Source organism: Crotalus tigris, unplaced genomic scaffold (assembly GCF_016545835.1).
Source record: "Crotalus tigris isolate CLP2741 ecotype Arizona unplaced genomic scaffold, ASM1654583v1 scf7180000024362.2655971311:6658466, whole genome shotgun sequence".
NCBI classification, from domain to species: domain Eukaryota; kingdom Metazoa; phylum Chordata; class Lepidosauria; order Squamata; family Viperidae; genus Crotalus; species Crotalus tigris.
In genome coordinates, this window is record NW_024100530.1 from 2,495,089 (window position 1) to 2,512,046 (window position 16,958).

The following is a 16,958-nucleotide window of genomic DNA, read 5'->3' on the forward strand; positions in this document are numbered from 1 at the left end:
AATTACCTCTCTCTCCCTCCCCCCACCCCCCCCCCCCAAGGATTTGTGGTTGGCCATCTGGTTCTGGATGTTCATTTTGTGGCTGTCTTTATACTTCAGCAGGTTTTTTTTTTCCCCTGTCTGAAAAGGATGCATGTTTATCTTCTAGCTATCCATCTGTCTATCCATCCATCCTGTATCTACAGTTGGAGCACATGACCGTGGTAGACAGAGGGTCGTTTTGTTGATCTTTAAATGTCCATCCTAATTGCAGAATGGCACTTTACAGGCAGTCCTGCGGTTACAGGGACGGTTTGAAGTTACAGCGGTGTCGAATGAGGAAGATCTATAACTGGTCCTAAGCCAGGGGTAGGCAACCTTGGCTCTTTTATGACTCGTGGACTTCAACTCCCAGAATTCCTGAGCCAGCCATGCTGAAAGGAAAGAGAGAGGTTTCCAAGCTGAGCCATGCTGGCTCAGGAATTCTGGGAGTTGAAGTCCACAAATCATGAAGGGGCCAAAGTTTCCCCCATGCTGGCTCAGGAATTCTGGGAGTTGAAGTCCACGAGTCATGAAGGGGCCAAGATTGCCTACCCCTGTCCTAAGCCATCCTAAGTTGCAGCTATTGTCGTATCCCCATGGTTACATGATCACAGCTCAGGTGGTTGGTAATGTGCTTGCATTTACAACAGTTGCAGTGTTCCCTGGCCACGTGATAACCATTTGTGGCTTTCTCTGCTGGCTTCCCATGAGTAAAGTCACTGGGGAAGCCAGCAGGAAGTCACAAGCTGTTCCTGTTTCCACCACTTTTTCTCTCTCCCGTTCACTTCCCATAGTGTCCTCACTTGTAGCTCTCACTTGTAGCTTTTGCCCACCATCCTGTTTTCTTGGAACTCTCACCCTTTCCCATGTCACTTGAGGTCCTCACTTAATGATCTGTGTGGTCCTCAGGTTACAAGGGTAACAGGGACTGCTAGGATTGCAGGCACTTGATGTTGTGCTTTATGACTGTATTGCTTAGCAGCAAGAACTTCCCATCCCAATTCTCTTTGTAACCCAATTGTGCCCCTTTCAGTGAAGCAATACTCATCTGTAAGAATTTTAAATCTGGTGTCTTTCATTGTTGACCTTGATTTCTGTGTGCAAAGAATAGGGGTGGCATTTTATGGCAGGAATTGGGGACACCTGGAGCACTGCCAGGACTACTCAACTCTACCTTTACACAGAAAATGGGCAAGGAGACCTCCGAGTAGAATTGTCCCTAATGCCATTTTTTCTCCCAAAGAAAGGTAGTTTTTCCTTTTTTTGAGGATGTCTTGGAAGGATTTGGCAACTTGACAGAAGAGGTCTTCCAGTAAGGATTAGCCACCTGGTAAAGTTATCATTGCCTCCTAAAAGCAACATTTTAAATTGTGTTTCCTTTTGTCCCTTCATAACAATAGAAAATGTGATTTCCTGTTCTTCCCCCTTGACCTGTTGGCTTTCTCTAAAGTGAACTGAAGCATCGTTTCAATTCAATATCTGTCCCTCTGATGAAATGGGGAGGAGATGTAGGGTTGTGTTCAGCAAAATGGAGCATGGTGGGTTTGAGAAGACTCTGGTTTGACTTTTGGGAGCATCTTGGGTTGTCTCTGGTGCCATTCCCAGGGAAGATTTGCTTCTCCCAGTTAACGAAAGCAGAATTGGAAATTTCATTTATTAAGAGAAAGAGGCTGGGATTCACTGCTGGATTGTGCCCATCCCTAAAGTGGAGAATATTATTAGTTGTTCCGCTTCCTGGTTAGTATCAGTATTAATGACTTTGATAAGAAGTTTTACTTGAAAGAAGCAGAGCTGTTGACTGGAATCCATTAAGGACAGTATTTCTTGATTTTTAATGGTGAACAGAAGCAGATATTTTTCATAAGTGGTTTTCTCACCCCTATAAAATAAGCTGGGTTGATTAAAGAAAACAAAAACAAAGTCTCGCTTTTCTGTGTCTATTAAAAAGCCAATTTCCCCTCCTTTGCATGTGGTCACCTTAAGCAAAACCCTGAGCCTATTGGCCTCCAAGTAAGAGGATTAAAATTATCTTACTTGGGAGACCAACAGGAGATGTGGTCTCTTCCACATCTGGATCTCATCCAGCTGCACGCAGGGTCAGTGCATTAAATCTAGTTGGATATCTGGAAATTATACCCATATATAAATGGAAAAACCACTGGGTTGTCAATCTTTATATTAAAAAAAAATAATAGGAAAAAACAAAACAACTACAGCACCAACAGGAAAAATAAAGGAACATAGTAATTATACAGAGCGGAAGGAAGGAAGGAAGGAAGGAAGGAAGGAAGGAAGGAAGGAAGGAAGGAAGGAAGGAAAGAGATACATTATGGTAACTAAAGTAAAGTAAACATGACAAGAAAGGGAAAAAACTAATTAACAGGGGGAAAAAGACCCATATATGAACTACTGATTACAGTACTGTATAAAATTCATTCATGACAAGAAAGGGATAAAAACTAATTAGCGGGGGGGGGGGGAAAGACCCATATATGAACTACTGATTACAGCACTGTATAAAATTCATTCAATCCATATGCTCATAATTAAATATAGACCACGTTGAGACCCGTGGCTTTATCTTCTCATTTTTAGAACTTTTCAAAAAATAGATAACAGACTCATATCCTTCAAAACGATGCAGGAAAAAGGAGGAGAAATGCTTTTGATCCATGTTCTGAACCACACGTGGCTCTTACATTGAGACCTTAGATCTCTTAAGGAGAAGGCGATGGGGGAAAAAAATCAACCCTTCCTGGGAAATCTTATTCCATTTTCCCTTTCTTCTGGCTTCCTCCACGGCTGTGTGGCTTTTGACTCACCATGGGAGCAGCAGGAACTTTGGTGAGGTCAGGAAAGACGGGGAGGAGACAAACTGTTGGGCTGGCCAGCCAGAACTTCTCTCTGCTGCAGTTAGTGGGGACTATGCAGAGAAGCTGTGGCATCCGGCATTTGATCCTTGAGGGACAGACCACTCCTCTTCAATTCAGGACAATGGACTAAGCCCCAGCTTCAGGATGAGAGGGAAGTACAAAGGTAATAAGGGTTGCTCCTTAAAAAGGTGGGGTTTTGCTTTCCCATCTCCAGATCCCAAATGGGGTTGAGCTTGAGGAATCCAAGGTTGCATTCTTGTAGCCGTGGAATCCTGCAATTTGTGGGTTCTTGTTTCAGTGCATCTTTGCAATGGAGATGGAAAAGGGGAACCGCTGAGCAGCAACCTATGTAAAGTCTGAATGCTGTTGCTATTGCTATATCAGATTTACAGAATGGGACCGGTAGGTTTTGGCTAATGGCATTGATTCCCAGTGGTAATATAATGTAGATGACTCCGCTCCAAGAGATTGACAGGCCCTTAGTGTTAAGTTGGCAGATTCGTTCGGACCGGCTTAACCCAGGAGGGCTGAAGAATTAAACAAGGTTCAGCGAGGAAATCATCTCTTGCTGAAAAATTCTCCATTTTTATGGTTTTAGAGATATTTATTTGTTAGCGTTTACATTTTATTTTGACCGAAGAATTTACTTGCACGAGTAACGAAACAGCTCAACGTTAACAAACTTCGTTGTAGTTGCTATGATTTTAATCTGTTTAAATACTTTTGGCCTGGATGATTAAGTCTTCATTGACGAATTGCAATACATTTTGGGGAGAGACCCATACAGTTGGTGTGGCAAGAGTTGGTACATTTCAACGATTCTCTCACTCTGCCTAGCTAAATTTTTTTATTTTGACTGAAGAAGTTACTCGGATGAGCAATGAAAGGTCTCAGATTAACAAACTTTGGTCCAGTTGCCATGAATTTAACCTTTTTTTTTTTAGTTAGGATTTAAATGTTTTAATGCTGCAGTAAGCCTGCCAGAGTTGTCACAAGAAGGGCGATGAATAAATTAAATAAATTCATAAATATTGGCAGTTATAAAATGTGGCCTTTCGTGGAAGGCTGGTGCATTAAATTTGTGTTGCACTTAGTGGCGTGTGTTTATCGTTGTAAATCTGTGCCTCTATAAATTGCCCCATAATTGAAAGAAGGGGGTAGGAAAGAATTGTTGAGAATTGGATGGCATTCAAATCGAATCAATTATTATTATTATTACTTTGGGTTCATAAAATGAAGGATGGTAAGATTTTGACCCTGAGGGTATTATAGAGGCGTTGGTTATGGGATGCTACCCAGTGGGATGCATCTGTCTCTTTTGGCGTTGTCAGACAGATTTTTACATTGCTGATTATGCACCCCAACATTTTTCTAGGGGGGGTCAAGCCAAAAGCTCAGGGCCACGTGGCAAAAATCCTTGGCACCGAAGCTTCTCCCGCAGTGGAGCTGTTGATCTCCAAGATGCCACGAGATGGCTGTGCTTTTCAAGACAGGATCCTTTCGGTGCCAGCTCTGTTGTGTCTATTCTTTGGCCCTTGCTAGGATCCCTACATAATACTTAGTTGGGCTGCTTTGAAGCGTCGTGGGAGTTCTGGTGATACTAGCGCAGTGCCACTCCAGTTGGGCGGGACCAGATCAGCTTGCCAAAAGTGCTTGACCGACTAGCTGAGACCGATGAACAGTAAAAAGGGGTCGTTACTACACACAATATGTTTGCTTGGGCAGGTAGAAGGTAGAAGAAGTAGAACAGACATGTCAAACACAAGGCCCGGGGCCCGGATGTGGCCTGTGAAGTGGTTTCATGCGGCCCATGAAGCCATCCTGGAAACAGTGAGGGAACGGCCCCCGCTGCCTTGGCCCTGGCCCAGGCCGGCCGGGAGCCAATGTACAATTTTGTGGTGGCCATCTATGCTGAAACGCATTCAGTCTTTGCTCCACAAGGCCGTCTGGAAACAGCGAGGAACCATCCCCTGCCGCGTCGGCCCCATCCCCTGGGTGCATGCTGGGGAGGTGTCACCCTTTGTGAAGAATGAAGAAATGCACCATCGCCTGGAAGTGGCCAGCAAATGGCCCTCGCCTACTTCACATATCCAGCTTGATGGGCTCTGCCCTGGTCCCACCCGCTTCTGCCAGAGACCCTCAGAACTGTCCCACTCCTGCCCAGGCCCGCACAGGCACCCTTGATGCGAATGATGTAGAGCTGGCCACACCCACTCCATCCACGCCCACCCAGTAGGCCACACCCACACGTCCCCCCAAGGGCAACCGCAATGCTGATGCGGCCCTCAATGAAATTGAGTTTGACACCCCTGAAGTAGAAGAAGGGCAAGAAATAGATTTACAGGTAGCCCTTGACTCACAACCCTAAGTGAGCCCAACATTTTCGTTGCTAAGCAAGGCAGTTAATGGAGTCGTGCCCCACTTTACAAGCTTTTTTGTCACAGCCGTTAAACGAATCTCATGGTCATTAAGCAAAGCCAGCTTCCCGCGTTGTCTTTGCTTGTCAGAAATCAGCTGGGAAGGTCGCAAATCGCGATCACACGATCCGGGGAAGGTGCAACCATCATAAATACATTCCGTTTGCCAAGCACTTGAATTTGGATCACAGGACCGTAGGAATGCTGCAACGGTCGTAAGTGTGAGAAAACTGGTCGTAAGTCACTTTTCGCAGTGCTGTTGTGACTTCAAACAGCCGGTAAAGCAACGATTGTAAGTCGAGATGTCGCTGTAGTTCATGTGCAGGGCTAAGCTGCATCTAAAAGGCCATTTGTTTTTGTCAGAATGCGTTAGGCATGCCCAATCTAAGGTTGGATGGTTTATTTTGAACCATACACACCAGAATTTGAACTCTTGGCTTCTTTTCTCAACCCAGACTTATTTTATCCAAAGCATGTCGTGTTTGAACCCAGCATCATTGTCATGTCCCTGACTTGTGTTTTTTGTTTTGTTTTGTTTTTGTGTCCCACCCAATTCACTGGCAGAGGAAGGGGAAGAAAAACAAGGCAGGGTTTGGATAAACAAGTGATGATTGCTTTCTTCATCAGCAGAACTGACTATGACAGTGGCTCGTTGAACAAACAAATTCTGACTTGGGTTATGAGCAAGCAAAGCCTTGGTCTTGTGTGACAGTGAAGATGTTTTCCAGGAAGATCCATCCTCAGTTTCCATTCTAGCCATTGTCTTTAATATTTATCAGGGCTGGTCAGGATAAAATTTCACTTCTCTGTGGTTTTTTAAAGAAAGAGAAGCACTTTCCTTCTCTCCCCATTACTCTCCCATGTAATACAGGGAGCCTTTGACTTAAGAGCCACTACTTTAGTGACTGAAGTTACAGCAGCATTGAAAAAACAGATTTACGACCAGTTTTCACACTTAACGACTGCTCCAGCAGCCCCATGGGGACGTGATCCAAATTCCGGTGCTTGGCCCCCAGCATGTACAGAGAATCTTCGGCTTATGACCACAGTCGAGCCCAAAATGTATGTTGCTAAATGAAATATTTCTTAGCTGAGTTTTGCCCCATTTTACGACCTTTCTTGCTACAGTTGTTAAGTGAATCATTGTAGTTGTGGAGTTAGCAACATGGTTGTTAAATGAATGTGGCTCCCCCGTTGATTTTGCTTGTCAGAAGCTCCCAAAGGCTGGATCACATGAGCCCTGGACAGGGCAACTGTCACAAACATGCCAAGCGTCCAGATTTTGATCAGATGACCAAGGTGAGGTAAGCGTGCAATGGTTGTACATGTGAAAAACGGTGATCAGTCACCGTTTTCAGAGTTGTTGTAACTTTGAACGGTCACTGTTGTACATCGAGGACCCACCTGTATTTATGGAGTCATGGGATCGTCGTTTGTAACCTTTCCAAGCCATTTTCCGACAGGCAGTGAACAAACCCAGATTTGCTAAGCGACCCATGATTCACTTAACAACTGCAGTGATTCATTTAACAGCCGAAATGGTTCACTTTAACAACGGTGGCATAACAGGTTGTAAAATGAGGCCCAGCTCACATAGCCATTGCTTTGCTTAGCAAGGGAACCTTTGGCTCAACCGTGGCTATTAAGTCGAGGACTACCTGTACAACGTTTTTTTAAAGAGAATAAACCCTGCATCAACGGCTATTGGTCTTGCGGTAAAAGAAGTAAGAGGAATGGATTGAATGAAATTTTTAGAGAGATGTGTCAGGAGTCATCTGTTGGTGCCTCAGTTCTGCAAGTCTCTTTTTGGGTTTTTTTTTTTTTTCTTTCTAACTAGCTAATTCCAGAGTTGTGAGTTTATATGACTTTTTTCTATGACTGCAGACTTGGACACTGGCCACAGTAGACGCTGCACTAAAAGTCATGCGTGAAAAGAAGAAGGGCAGGTTTTTAACTGCTATGACGAGAATCTCGGAAGCATCTAAGGGGTGTCCAACCTTGGCAATTTTAAGACCTGTGGATTTCAATTCCCCGGCAGGGCTGGCTGGGGAATTCTGGGATTTGAAGTCCCCAGAAAGTGGCCAAGCTTGGACGCCCCGATCTAAACTTTGTTGAAGAAGGAAACGTGTCTTCGGTGATCTGCGTGTTCTTTCCTTTTTTGTCCCACCTTTGGAGTTGGGAGAGCTTACATTATGTTATAAGTGGTATAATAAAACATCACAAAGCAATTAAGCCCATTAAGGAGGGCTTGGCATCCGTGCAACAGAGTTAATAATTTGAACGGCCTTGGTGCAGCCTGATGTTAAAAGGCCGCTCTCTGTGTAGGAGTTAACCTTGGGAAGTTTTCAGAGCCTTTAAGCATAGGTTTCACTGATAATTAGCTGGCCATATGGGCGGGCAGAATTGACTGAGGAACAATAAAATTAGTATTTGCAGTCGGATGAACAAGGTCGGATTGACTTCTCAACCCTATTGTCCTTGCGGTTGGTTTTTGATATCCTCTTCCTTCTTTCTCTTTTGAGAAAGGGTGAGAATTCAGATAGCCTTTGAACCTACCCTAACTCTTCAAGCAACACATTTTTCCAGGATGTGTTCAGTAGTAGGAAGGAACAGATTTTTGACCATTTCTCTCTAAGAATCAGCATTAACTCTTTCTCAATTGACACCACCCAGTTATATTAATTCCAATTTTTTTTATCATCCTTGTTGGCTGGGGACAGTACAGACTGTTGTGATTCTAGTGCGGTCAGCAAGCACAAGCTGGTTATCCCAAAGGTACTTTTCAAAAGGCAACTGGACTTTCTTGGTTTTGAAAAACACCTTTGGAACCACCACGACCTGGATGATTGACAATCTCCATTGACAGTTCCACAAGTTGATCCTTTTTGGAAGGAGGATTCTACTTCTAAGGTACTATCTTAAAGAAAGTCCTACTTAGCCCTAGACGTAGAAATCCTAAGAGAATGGTCTGTAAAGCAGGGGTTCTCAACCTTGGCAATTTTAAGACTTGTGGACTTCAACTCCCAGAATTCCTCAGCCAGCTTTGCTGGCTGAGGAATTCTGGGAGTTGAAGTCCACAAATCTTAAAGTTGCCAAGGTTGAGAACCCCTGCTGTAGAGCCAGGGCTGACTCCAGAATTAAGGAACAAACAGTGTTTTCTCATAGATCTCTTATTCTGCAGAAGTGCCTGATAATTGTCATGGGAGGCCTCAGAAAATATGGCCGTGTCAAGTCTAGCCAATCTTCTAAATCTCTTCAGTGTTCCCTGTTGACACTGTTTGATCCTCAGTTCTGTGGTCTTAACTTGGAATGCTAGGCATGGTGAGATGTGGAAAGTCAAGGCGGGCAACCAGCAGAGAGTCCCATCAAGAATTGGGGGTGCTGGTACCTGCCAGATGTTCGGTGTTAGCCTTGCAGAGAAGATCTTAATAGCTGACCAACTCTGATGGGCCTAAAGGATGCCAGGCCACTTGGACGTTCCATAGGACAGATCCTAAACTTTAATTTGCATCCAGAGAGGAGTCTTGCAGAGCTTTTGAACTCTGCTGGCAAACTCAGCAAAGGGAAATCATGAACATTATGATGTTGCATTTGGAAAGAAAGCAAGGAAGGACACGCAGCACTTTTGATGGCCTCTCGGTTTGCTTCTGGACCACAACCGCCAGGCTGGTAGAACCGAAACCTCACTTTGGTTTCAGATCTGTGTTCTCCAGGCTGGCTCTTTGGCAGCGCCTGTTTTTTGTCTCCTTTGGCTGCCTCCAACTAATTGTCTCTCGGGCCTCAGTTTGAAGGAGCAGGGTGAGCTGCGTCCCGTTTCTGTCCCGATAGTTAAGAAAGCAGTCCAGTGCATGCTTATGAGTCGATTGCTTTGAAGCTTTCCTTTCCTATTTTCTCTCTCCTGCCCTCCCAAGAGGCCTCTCCCCGTCCCATTTTAAATTGCTAGTTACCAATAATAAATGCTGGCCGAAGTCATGACAGATGGAGAGGCCTCTTGGCAAGGAGGACTCAGCCTTGCTGGCAGGAATGGGGCACAGTCTCCATTCTGTTACTATAAGGGAGCAAGCCGGCCTCTCTTAATGTGAACTTGGGTCTCTTTCCTGGGTAACAGCTGTGTCTGCATTATCAGACGCCCGGTCCTTTGAACCCACCCTGGTCCAGATGTCTCTCCGCCTATTGGTGTTGTGATGATGATGTTGTTACCCATTCAGTTGTGCCTTGACGATTCTATGAGACAGGTTTCTTCCGATCTTGCACTGCTTCTTTGAGTTGTTCTGTGCTCTGCCTGGTCTCAGCTTTGAAGGTGTCCAGCCACCCTGTTCTTTAGCGGCCTGGTTTCCTTTTACCGCTAACTCTTCCCAACATAATTGCTTTCTCCAGTGAAGACATGGCCAAAATAAGTGAGACACGCTTTTGCAGTATATGCCTTCCACTGACATGTCTGCTGTTATTAGCTCCAGAACTTACTTGTTAGTCACTTTAGTAATTGGTAATTGTGGTATGCTTCCTCTGGACCTGGAGTTTTACTACCTGTAGTTAGCATCTCTTGAGTTAACTCTCTCCACCCTTAAGCCTCTTCTGGCTCTGATGGTAATCCTCTTATTTTTAATAAAGGAATGACAGCTTGAGAAAGGAACGTGTGGCACCGAGAGGCTCATTTTTTTTGCTCCCGATCCAAAATGACTTCCCTTGTACATTTCGGAGTTTTAGGATTCCATGCAAACCTGGGAAAAAGGGTCTAAGCCCTTGGTTTGAAATGAAGAAAAGTGTCTAGTCCTTATGACAACACGCCACCCTCCCAATTTGCTGAAAATATGCAGTTGGTGCCAGCCAGTTCAGAGTTGTTGGAAGTACAGTTTGACACGTGTTGATAACTACACTCTCTCTCTCTCTCTCTCTCTCTCTCTCTCTCTCTCTCTCTCTCTCCCTCCCTCCCTCCCTCTCTCTCTTTCCCTCCCCCCTCTCTCTGCATATTATTGACTCATCTGATAGAATTATAATCGTGACTGAAATGACACAGCGGCATTTTTTTCTAAAATGTTAGAAAACTGAATTATCCAGAGAAGTTGCGTTACAGCGCAGGGAAAACGATGGACCTTGCTTGCTTTCTAACAATTATATCCTTGGGGGGAGTACATGTACTTCTCTGGTTAATGCTAAACAGCCTGTCCAGCCTTCCTCCCCATGGGTCATATTGGAAAAGTTGTTAGTGGTGGTGGGAACTGCTGGGGAATTGCAGTATTATCTGGAAGGCAGTAAGTTGCCTACACATGATAAGTGATAATCTTTGCCATGGGAAATGGACGGTGTGATTGTTGTTGTTAGTTGCGAAGACATGTCCGACCCATCGCGATCCCATGGACAATGTTCCTCCAGGCCTTCCCTGTCCTCTACCATCTTCTGGAGTCCATTTAAGCTCACGCCTCCTGCTTCAGTGACGGTGTGATGCAGATCCTTCAAAGTACCGGCTGTTGTGCAGAGAAGTCCTTCACAGGGTGCTGCTCTATGCTGCTGGAGAAGTTTATTTTATGGACAGCGAGGAAACAGAGCAACAGAGCAAAGCAGGGATTCCACAACTGAACAGGGACAGCAGTTCAGCTTTCTACCGCTCCAAATTGTTGTTGACCTTAGGACTGTGAAGTGCCTGGAGGAAGAAGACTCCTTAAAGAAGAGTTTCAGCAAACCAGCAGATCCGGAAGAAGGTGGTGTAACTTAAGCTTGGTGCGGCAGGAAGAACACACATCTCAGGCGCCTTTGCTCTGCCGGCCTCCTGTTGACGCCCCACTTCCTCCCATTGTTTGGCTTGCTTGCGAGGACTTAGCCAGACAGGAGGAAGAGAGAGGCCTTGTTTAAAAAACAAAACCTCATCTACACTGGGCTGGAAAGGAGACCGGCCTTTCCTCCCAGCCCAGTCCCTTTGTTTCATTCACACACCTCCAAAGTTTGTGATCTTATCACTCCCACTGGCTTAATTGACCCGGTGGCAGGAACCCACAATTCACATTTGTATCAATTTCAGTGGAAGCCCGGAACCAGGCAAGGGAGGGGCTGAAATGAGAGCCCAGGACCACTCAAGGAGAATAAGAAGCATTGTCGTTCTTCAGATCCTGTTTTCTTTCTGCTAGGTCAGGGGTAGGCAACCTTGGCTCTTTTATGACTCGTGGACTTCAACTCCCAGAATTCCTGAGCCGGCATGGCTCAGCATGGAAACCTCTCCCTTTCCCCTCAGCATGGCTGGCTCAGGAATTCTGGGAGCTGAAGTCCATGAGTCATAAAAGAGCCAAGGTTGCCTACCCCTGTGCTAGGTCCATCGTCGTTGTCAGCCATTCAGTCGTGTCCGACCCTCAGCTACTCGGCGGATCAGCACTCTCCGTGCCTCTCTTGTCTCACACTGCTTCTTCAGATCCTCCATGGTCATCCCACGGTCATTTTTTATAGTGTCCAGCCAGCGGGTACTAGGGTGGCCCCCTTCTCCTTTTTCCGCTGATCACGCCCAGCACAATTGGCGATCGGATGAGTCAGCATGCACTGCATGACCAAAGTATGACTGCTTCTTTTTGGCAATCTTGGCTTCAAGTGATCTTTTTGGTGAAGTTAGGTCTCTAGGACTTCTTCCTTTGTTATTTTTGCAATCCATGGGGTGTGTAATTATCGCCTCCAGCACCACAGTTCAAAGGCATCCACCCTTCTCCTATCAGCCTTTTCCAGAGTCCAGGTTTTATAACTATAAATAGCAATTGGGAAAAGAAATTGTTGTGTTAACTAATTGCATTCAGTTGTGAGGCTGATGTCTTCATTCTTCCAGATGTTATTCACGCCAGACATTGCAGTTCTTCCTATATGCCTTCTGATCTCAGGGCTGTGACCACCACTTTGGTCAATTGATTGATTCTGCTAGGTCCACTGCAAGTCTGCTAGCTTTTGGAGTTCTTGTTTCTGATGTAGCCCTGGAATGTAGACCCCAAAAGCAGGCAAGTGGGCAACTCAAGCGAAAAAAAAAATTCCTCTTCTCTGTCATGTATGTACAGTGTTGAGTCCTGCCATGGTATACCATTAGGCTAGCTAGACTGCTGGACAATCACTATTATTCCTACCTTTAAAAATATTGAAAGCAAAGAAGGTTTGAACCCGCGACTGACAGCAAGTTCAGAGAATGTGTTACGGTGCATGCAGAGAATGTGTTAAGGTGTTGAATGCCTTTCCTAAGGTAAAAGAGGCCTGGGGACAAAGTGCACTGTGATGTTGTGCATGACAGCGTCTTCTTTTTCGAAGCCACCGTGCCAGCAGTTCATTTCAGAGCACATCATCCCCTACTCGCCTTCTCCAGATGTTTGTTCTCGAGGAAGAAAGCTAGGCCATTCTAGCCCATTGCTCCTTCAAAAGACAACCTTGACCTTAAAACGGAAACACTCTGCAAAAATGAAGGCAAGTCATTTGCTTGAAGAGAAAACAAGATTGGCATGTGGCAAGTAAAAAGAAAACTCCCAACTATTTAACTAGCAAAGTTAATCCCTGTCACCCCCTCTGATCCTGTAAGACCAGCTTTCGAGATTTATCTCCAGCCGACTACAATAATTTTCTCTTGCTCTAGTCTAGGAACTCAGCTTGTACTCCAGAATCTTCATGGGAAAGTTTGTGTAGATAACTTGTTATTTGCCGGTACTAAATAGTCCATGTAACTCTAATGACCAGCTTCTGTAGAGTCTTATCAATCTAGCCATTTGTGTGTGGGTCTCTCCCCAGCTTATTTTGTTGTTTCTTGGAGTGTTGGCATGCACCCATTTAAAGCAACCACCACTTTTGTTCGTTTTTTTTTTAAAGAATGGCTTATATAGAGCTCAAAGGTTATGTTAATAAAGATGATGCTTGAGCCGGTGCTTTGCAAAATGTTATTTTAATTTACTGATACTGTAAATCTATAGAATAAGATAATAGGCTTCCCCGAAGATGCTTCGAGATAAACTGAGATGGTCATCATGTTGATCATCCCCTCTTAAGTGATACTTTATTTCTAGCTTCCCATTTCTCCTTCTTGATGACCATAAAAGATAGGCATGTTGGCTCACGTTTGTAAGTAACTTCGTACTTTCAATAGCCTGAGTACAAACGCCCAGAGGACCCATAAGGGAAGCCCCTGGGTGTGGATGGAAAGACAGCTCAGGACATGCTCTTCCATTTGTCAAGAATTTCTTTAACCTGTTCTTCTCTCGTAGAAAGTTTTGGTCATCTGGCCCCCCCCATCCCCACATTCTTCGCCATCCCCCACTACCGCTTTAAAAAAAATCCCTAGGTGATTCATGCCAGTCTTTTGATTAAATCAGGATTTGTGACTCATTGGACTTAATAAAAACTGCACCAGGTTTTCCAAACGATTGCCTTTGAGGATCTATTCAAGCAGCTAAACTTGGAACTGAGCAAAGAAGCAGGCTAAATTAGCATAAATCCCACCTAATCAGCTTTCCTCTTCCTTCTGTGAAGAGAGTATCAGCCATTGGGAAGTTTTCCTTATTGCCCTCTGAGGTTTATTTAGGATGCTTCGAAGCCCTGAGTTAATCCTCAGGGTGAAAGGATATTATACAGTAGTCCTGAGACAGACTGTGCCACCTTCAATTGAAGATAGGGTCGTATTTTGGTGGGTTTCTCATAGGTGGGTTCATTTTAGAAAAGTGCTGGATGTCTTTTGTTGCCCAAACTCATATTCCATTGCTAAAAAGCTAGTAGGAATATCTAGGATTTTTTTTCTTGGTTTCCTTGCTTGCCTTGACTGTTTCTTGCAGCTCACGTTGGTCTCTAAAACCCTTTCTCCTTCATAATTGCCCCTATAAATCTCTAGACAAATTATTCCTTAGGCAGTCTGATAGTTACAGCTAAAATGTACAGATAGATCCACTTTTTGTACTAAACCATAGTTTTCTTTGTAGTTGTCTGGGTTCACATCGCACAGTAACCCATAGTAAACATTGTAAACACCGCACAGTAAACCGCTATTTACAAACCATGAAAAATTGTAAGATGTTCGGTGAAAATTTTAAGAAACTCCACTGTGGCTTAGCCTCAGTGTTCTTGTCCAGTTCAAAATACACTTTAATTGTATTCAGTTAAATGTTTGTGGTGATTATGCAATGTTAAATACAACAAACATGTTTCTTTTTCCTTTCCTTTCCTTTTTTTTTTTTTTTTAAAAGAAAGAGACAGCAAGTCTTGAAACCAAAGATGTGGGTTTTTAAAAACTGTGTTTTCAGTTCCATCCCCAAATTGCTTGGGTGTTTTTTTTTTTCCCCAGCCCAGCCTGGAGTAGCAATTAATTGATGGGCTGATTGAGTGTCAGCAGACATAGATAGCTTTTGCTGGTTTGACTGCATTCATCTGAAGATGTGGTGCCTCTTACGCTTTCTGAACGTTTGCTGCACATCTTTTGAAACATCTTTGGTGTGTCTGCCATGTGTGTGCACGCGTGTGTGTTTTTAGCTTGAGCAGGCTTTAGAGTTTGCATGGCTTTAATTAAACAAGGCTTTGAAGCCTGATCCAACACAAATTGAAGCCGCAATGTGTCAGAAAGAGTGGAACCTTTTTCAGCAGATAAAAATCTATGTGTCACCTTCGGTGGTAAGAGAGAAGCCGTGGGAATTCAGAACCTTGGCTCTGCTAACAGCCCAAATGGGGAAAATACGAGGATACAGGTAGTCCTCGGCTCACGACATAATTGAGGCCAAAATATCTGTTTCTAAGCGAGACAGTTTTTGAGTTTTGTCTTATTTTACAATCTCTCTTGCCATGCTTGTCAAGTGAATCATTGCAGTTGTTAAGTGAACCTGGCTTTCTTGTTGACTTTGCTTGTCAGAAGATTGCAAAAGGTGATCAAAGGACCCTAGGACAGTGATGGCGAACCTTTTAGAGTGCCCAAACTGCAACCCAAAACCCACTTATGTATCGCAAAGTGCTAGGGCTGCATCAGCATTATGGTGCCCTCAGATGGGATGGGTGGGCATAGCTGCAGTGGTCATGGCAGACTGGTTGAGTGTGGCCAGTCCCTCACCATCTCTGGGGCATCCCCGGGGGGCCAATGCTGCTTGCTTGCTCACTTCCTGCCCTGTCGCTTCCAAACGCCACGTGCTCGCAATTCTGGCGAACTCTGCTGGGGCAACGGCGCGCGTGCCCACAGAGAGGGCTCTGAGTGCCGCCTCTGGCACCCGTGCCATAGGTTCGCCACCACTGCCCTAGGACATTGCAGTGAACTGTTGTAATTCGAGGACTACCTGTACATATGAAACTTGGCTCGCTTGCCTGCAGCTCGCCTCCAGCTGTTAATCCAGTTCCTAACAGGCCATGGACTGGTAGCGGTTTGTGGCCCAAGGGTTGGAGACCCCTGCTCTAAAGGGGTGATGGTCAAGGTATGAGCTGCTGTTGCCAAGGTATCCTGGTACAAGTGGGTTGGTAGCTAGCATTTTCTGAACTTTAAAAAAACAAATAGGTAGAGATCCTAGTGGTCCAAAGGAATCCATTCCTAACTTATTCTTAGTGTAGTAAACTACAGTGCTGGGTGCTTTACTCACCTGCCTCTTAGTCAGCCCGTGAGGAGGACGTCCTGGCCTTCCACACCTCTGCTGTTGACAGTACCAGTTGCTGATTATCTTTGAAATGCTAGGAATGTACGAGTGGAGCCCAGCCCTGGATGGAAGAGACCAGAAGGCCTCCTACTTGCCAAACGGTATGCATAGTGTATGTTCAGAAATGGGAAAGTGTCTTTCCCCACCGAATTTGAAGGCCACAGTAAAACTTAGACCCTCACCTGCTTGAGATTGAGGTTCTGCATTCTAGGGGCTCCAAGGATCTTACCGGTATTTTCAACGTCCAGGTAGGTCTTTGGAATTTTACAGTTACTTCCTTGTACTTTCACAGACTGGGTGATTCTGCTTTGCCCATGGAGACTGTGTGTGTGTGTAAGGAAGCTGGTTCTTGTGTTTGCTGTCTACTCTGCCTTTAGCGCAAGACGAGCTCCTACCAGCCAGAGCAGACCAGAGGATAGAATTAGGTGGACTTTGTAATTCTTTTATTCTAACTAACCTGTAGCCTCTGGAATTAGTAGAAAAATCGGAGGAGTTAGGGATGAAGAGGAAGAGGTTGAAAAATCAAGGCACAATTTGTTGAGTGATCTAATTAAAGGGCCCGGTAGAAAGCCATTTGTTGCTTGGGATTGCTATTACTCCTTCTTAATTGTTTAATTAGGCCACTATTGCACTTGTGACCCAACACTGCTTCATTCTTGGTTACAGCTCTCATTAACCAAGAATAAGGTAGTGTTGGCTCACAAATTCTGTAGTGGCTTGCCTTCTGTGGGTGGAGAGGGGATAGCATCTTGACTCTCTGCTAGATTGGCATGACGGAGCTATTTGTTGAAAAGATGTATTGGCTGAGTGCTGGTTAACTTGGTCTGGATGACACCCAAATCTATGGGGCAGTGGGAATAAGTAGGTAGAAGGCAGTTTTTCTGTATGGTAGGCTATGTCAGGCTGTAGCCAGGCAGTTGTTATTCAGATGTCAAAGCTCTTGGCCAGAAGTAAATTGACTTTGGTGTTGGTAATGCACCATTTGCTCCATTACCTGTTTTTTTTCCTCCTTCCATCAGTCAGAATTTTTTTTAAAAAAAGAG

The 16,958-nt window shown here is 44.7% G+C and overlaps 1 protein-coding gene across 8 annotated transcripts in view; it reads left to right on the forward strand.

Annotated features, from left to right (window-relative positions):
• RIPOR1 (RHO family interacting cell polarization regulator 1) overlaps positions 1–16,958 on the forward strand; it is a 91,166-nt gene that overhangs the window by 42,012 nt on the left and 32,196 nt on the right. Inside the window, exon 1 of one of the 8 annotated variants that reach the window (XM_039327634.1) lies at positions 2,852–3,057. The exons of 2 other annotated variants lie outside the window; for them this stretch is intronic. In XM_039327634.1, the coding sequence (XP_039183568.1) occupies positions 3,039–3,057 (19 nt within the window). In that variant the 5' untranslated portion in view covers positions 2,852–3,038. Of the gene's footprint in view, positions 1–2,851; positions 3,058–15,944; positions 16,164–16,958 lie in introns of those variants that run through there. 5 more of the 8 variants (XM_039327630.1, XM_039327629.1, XM_039327636.1 and 2 more) reach the window with 5 other exon arrangements.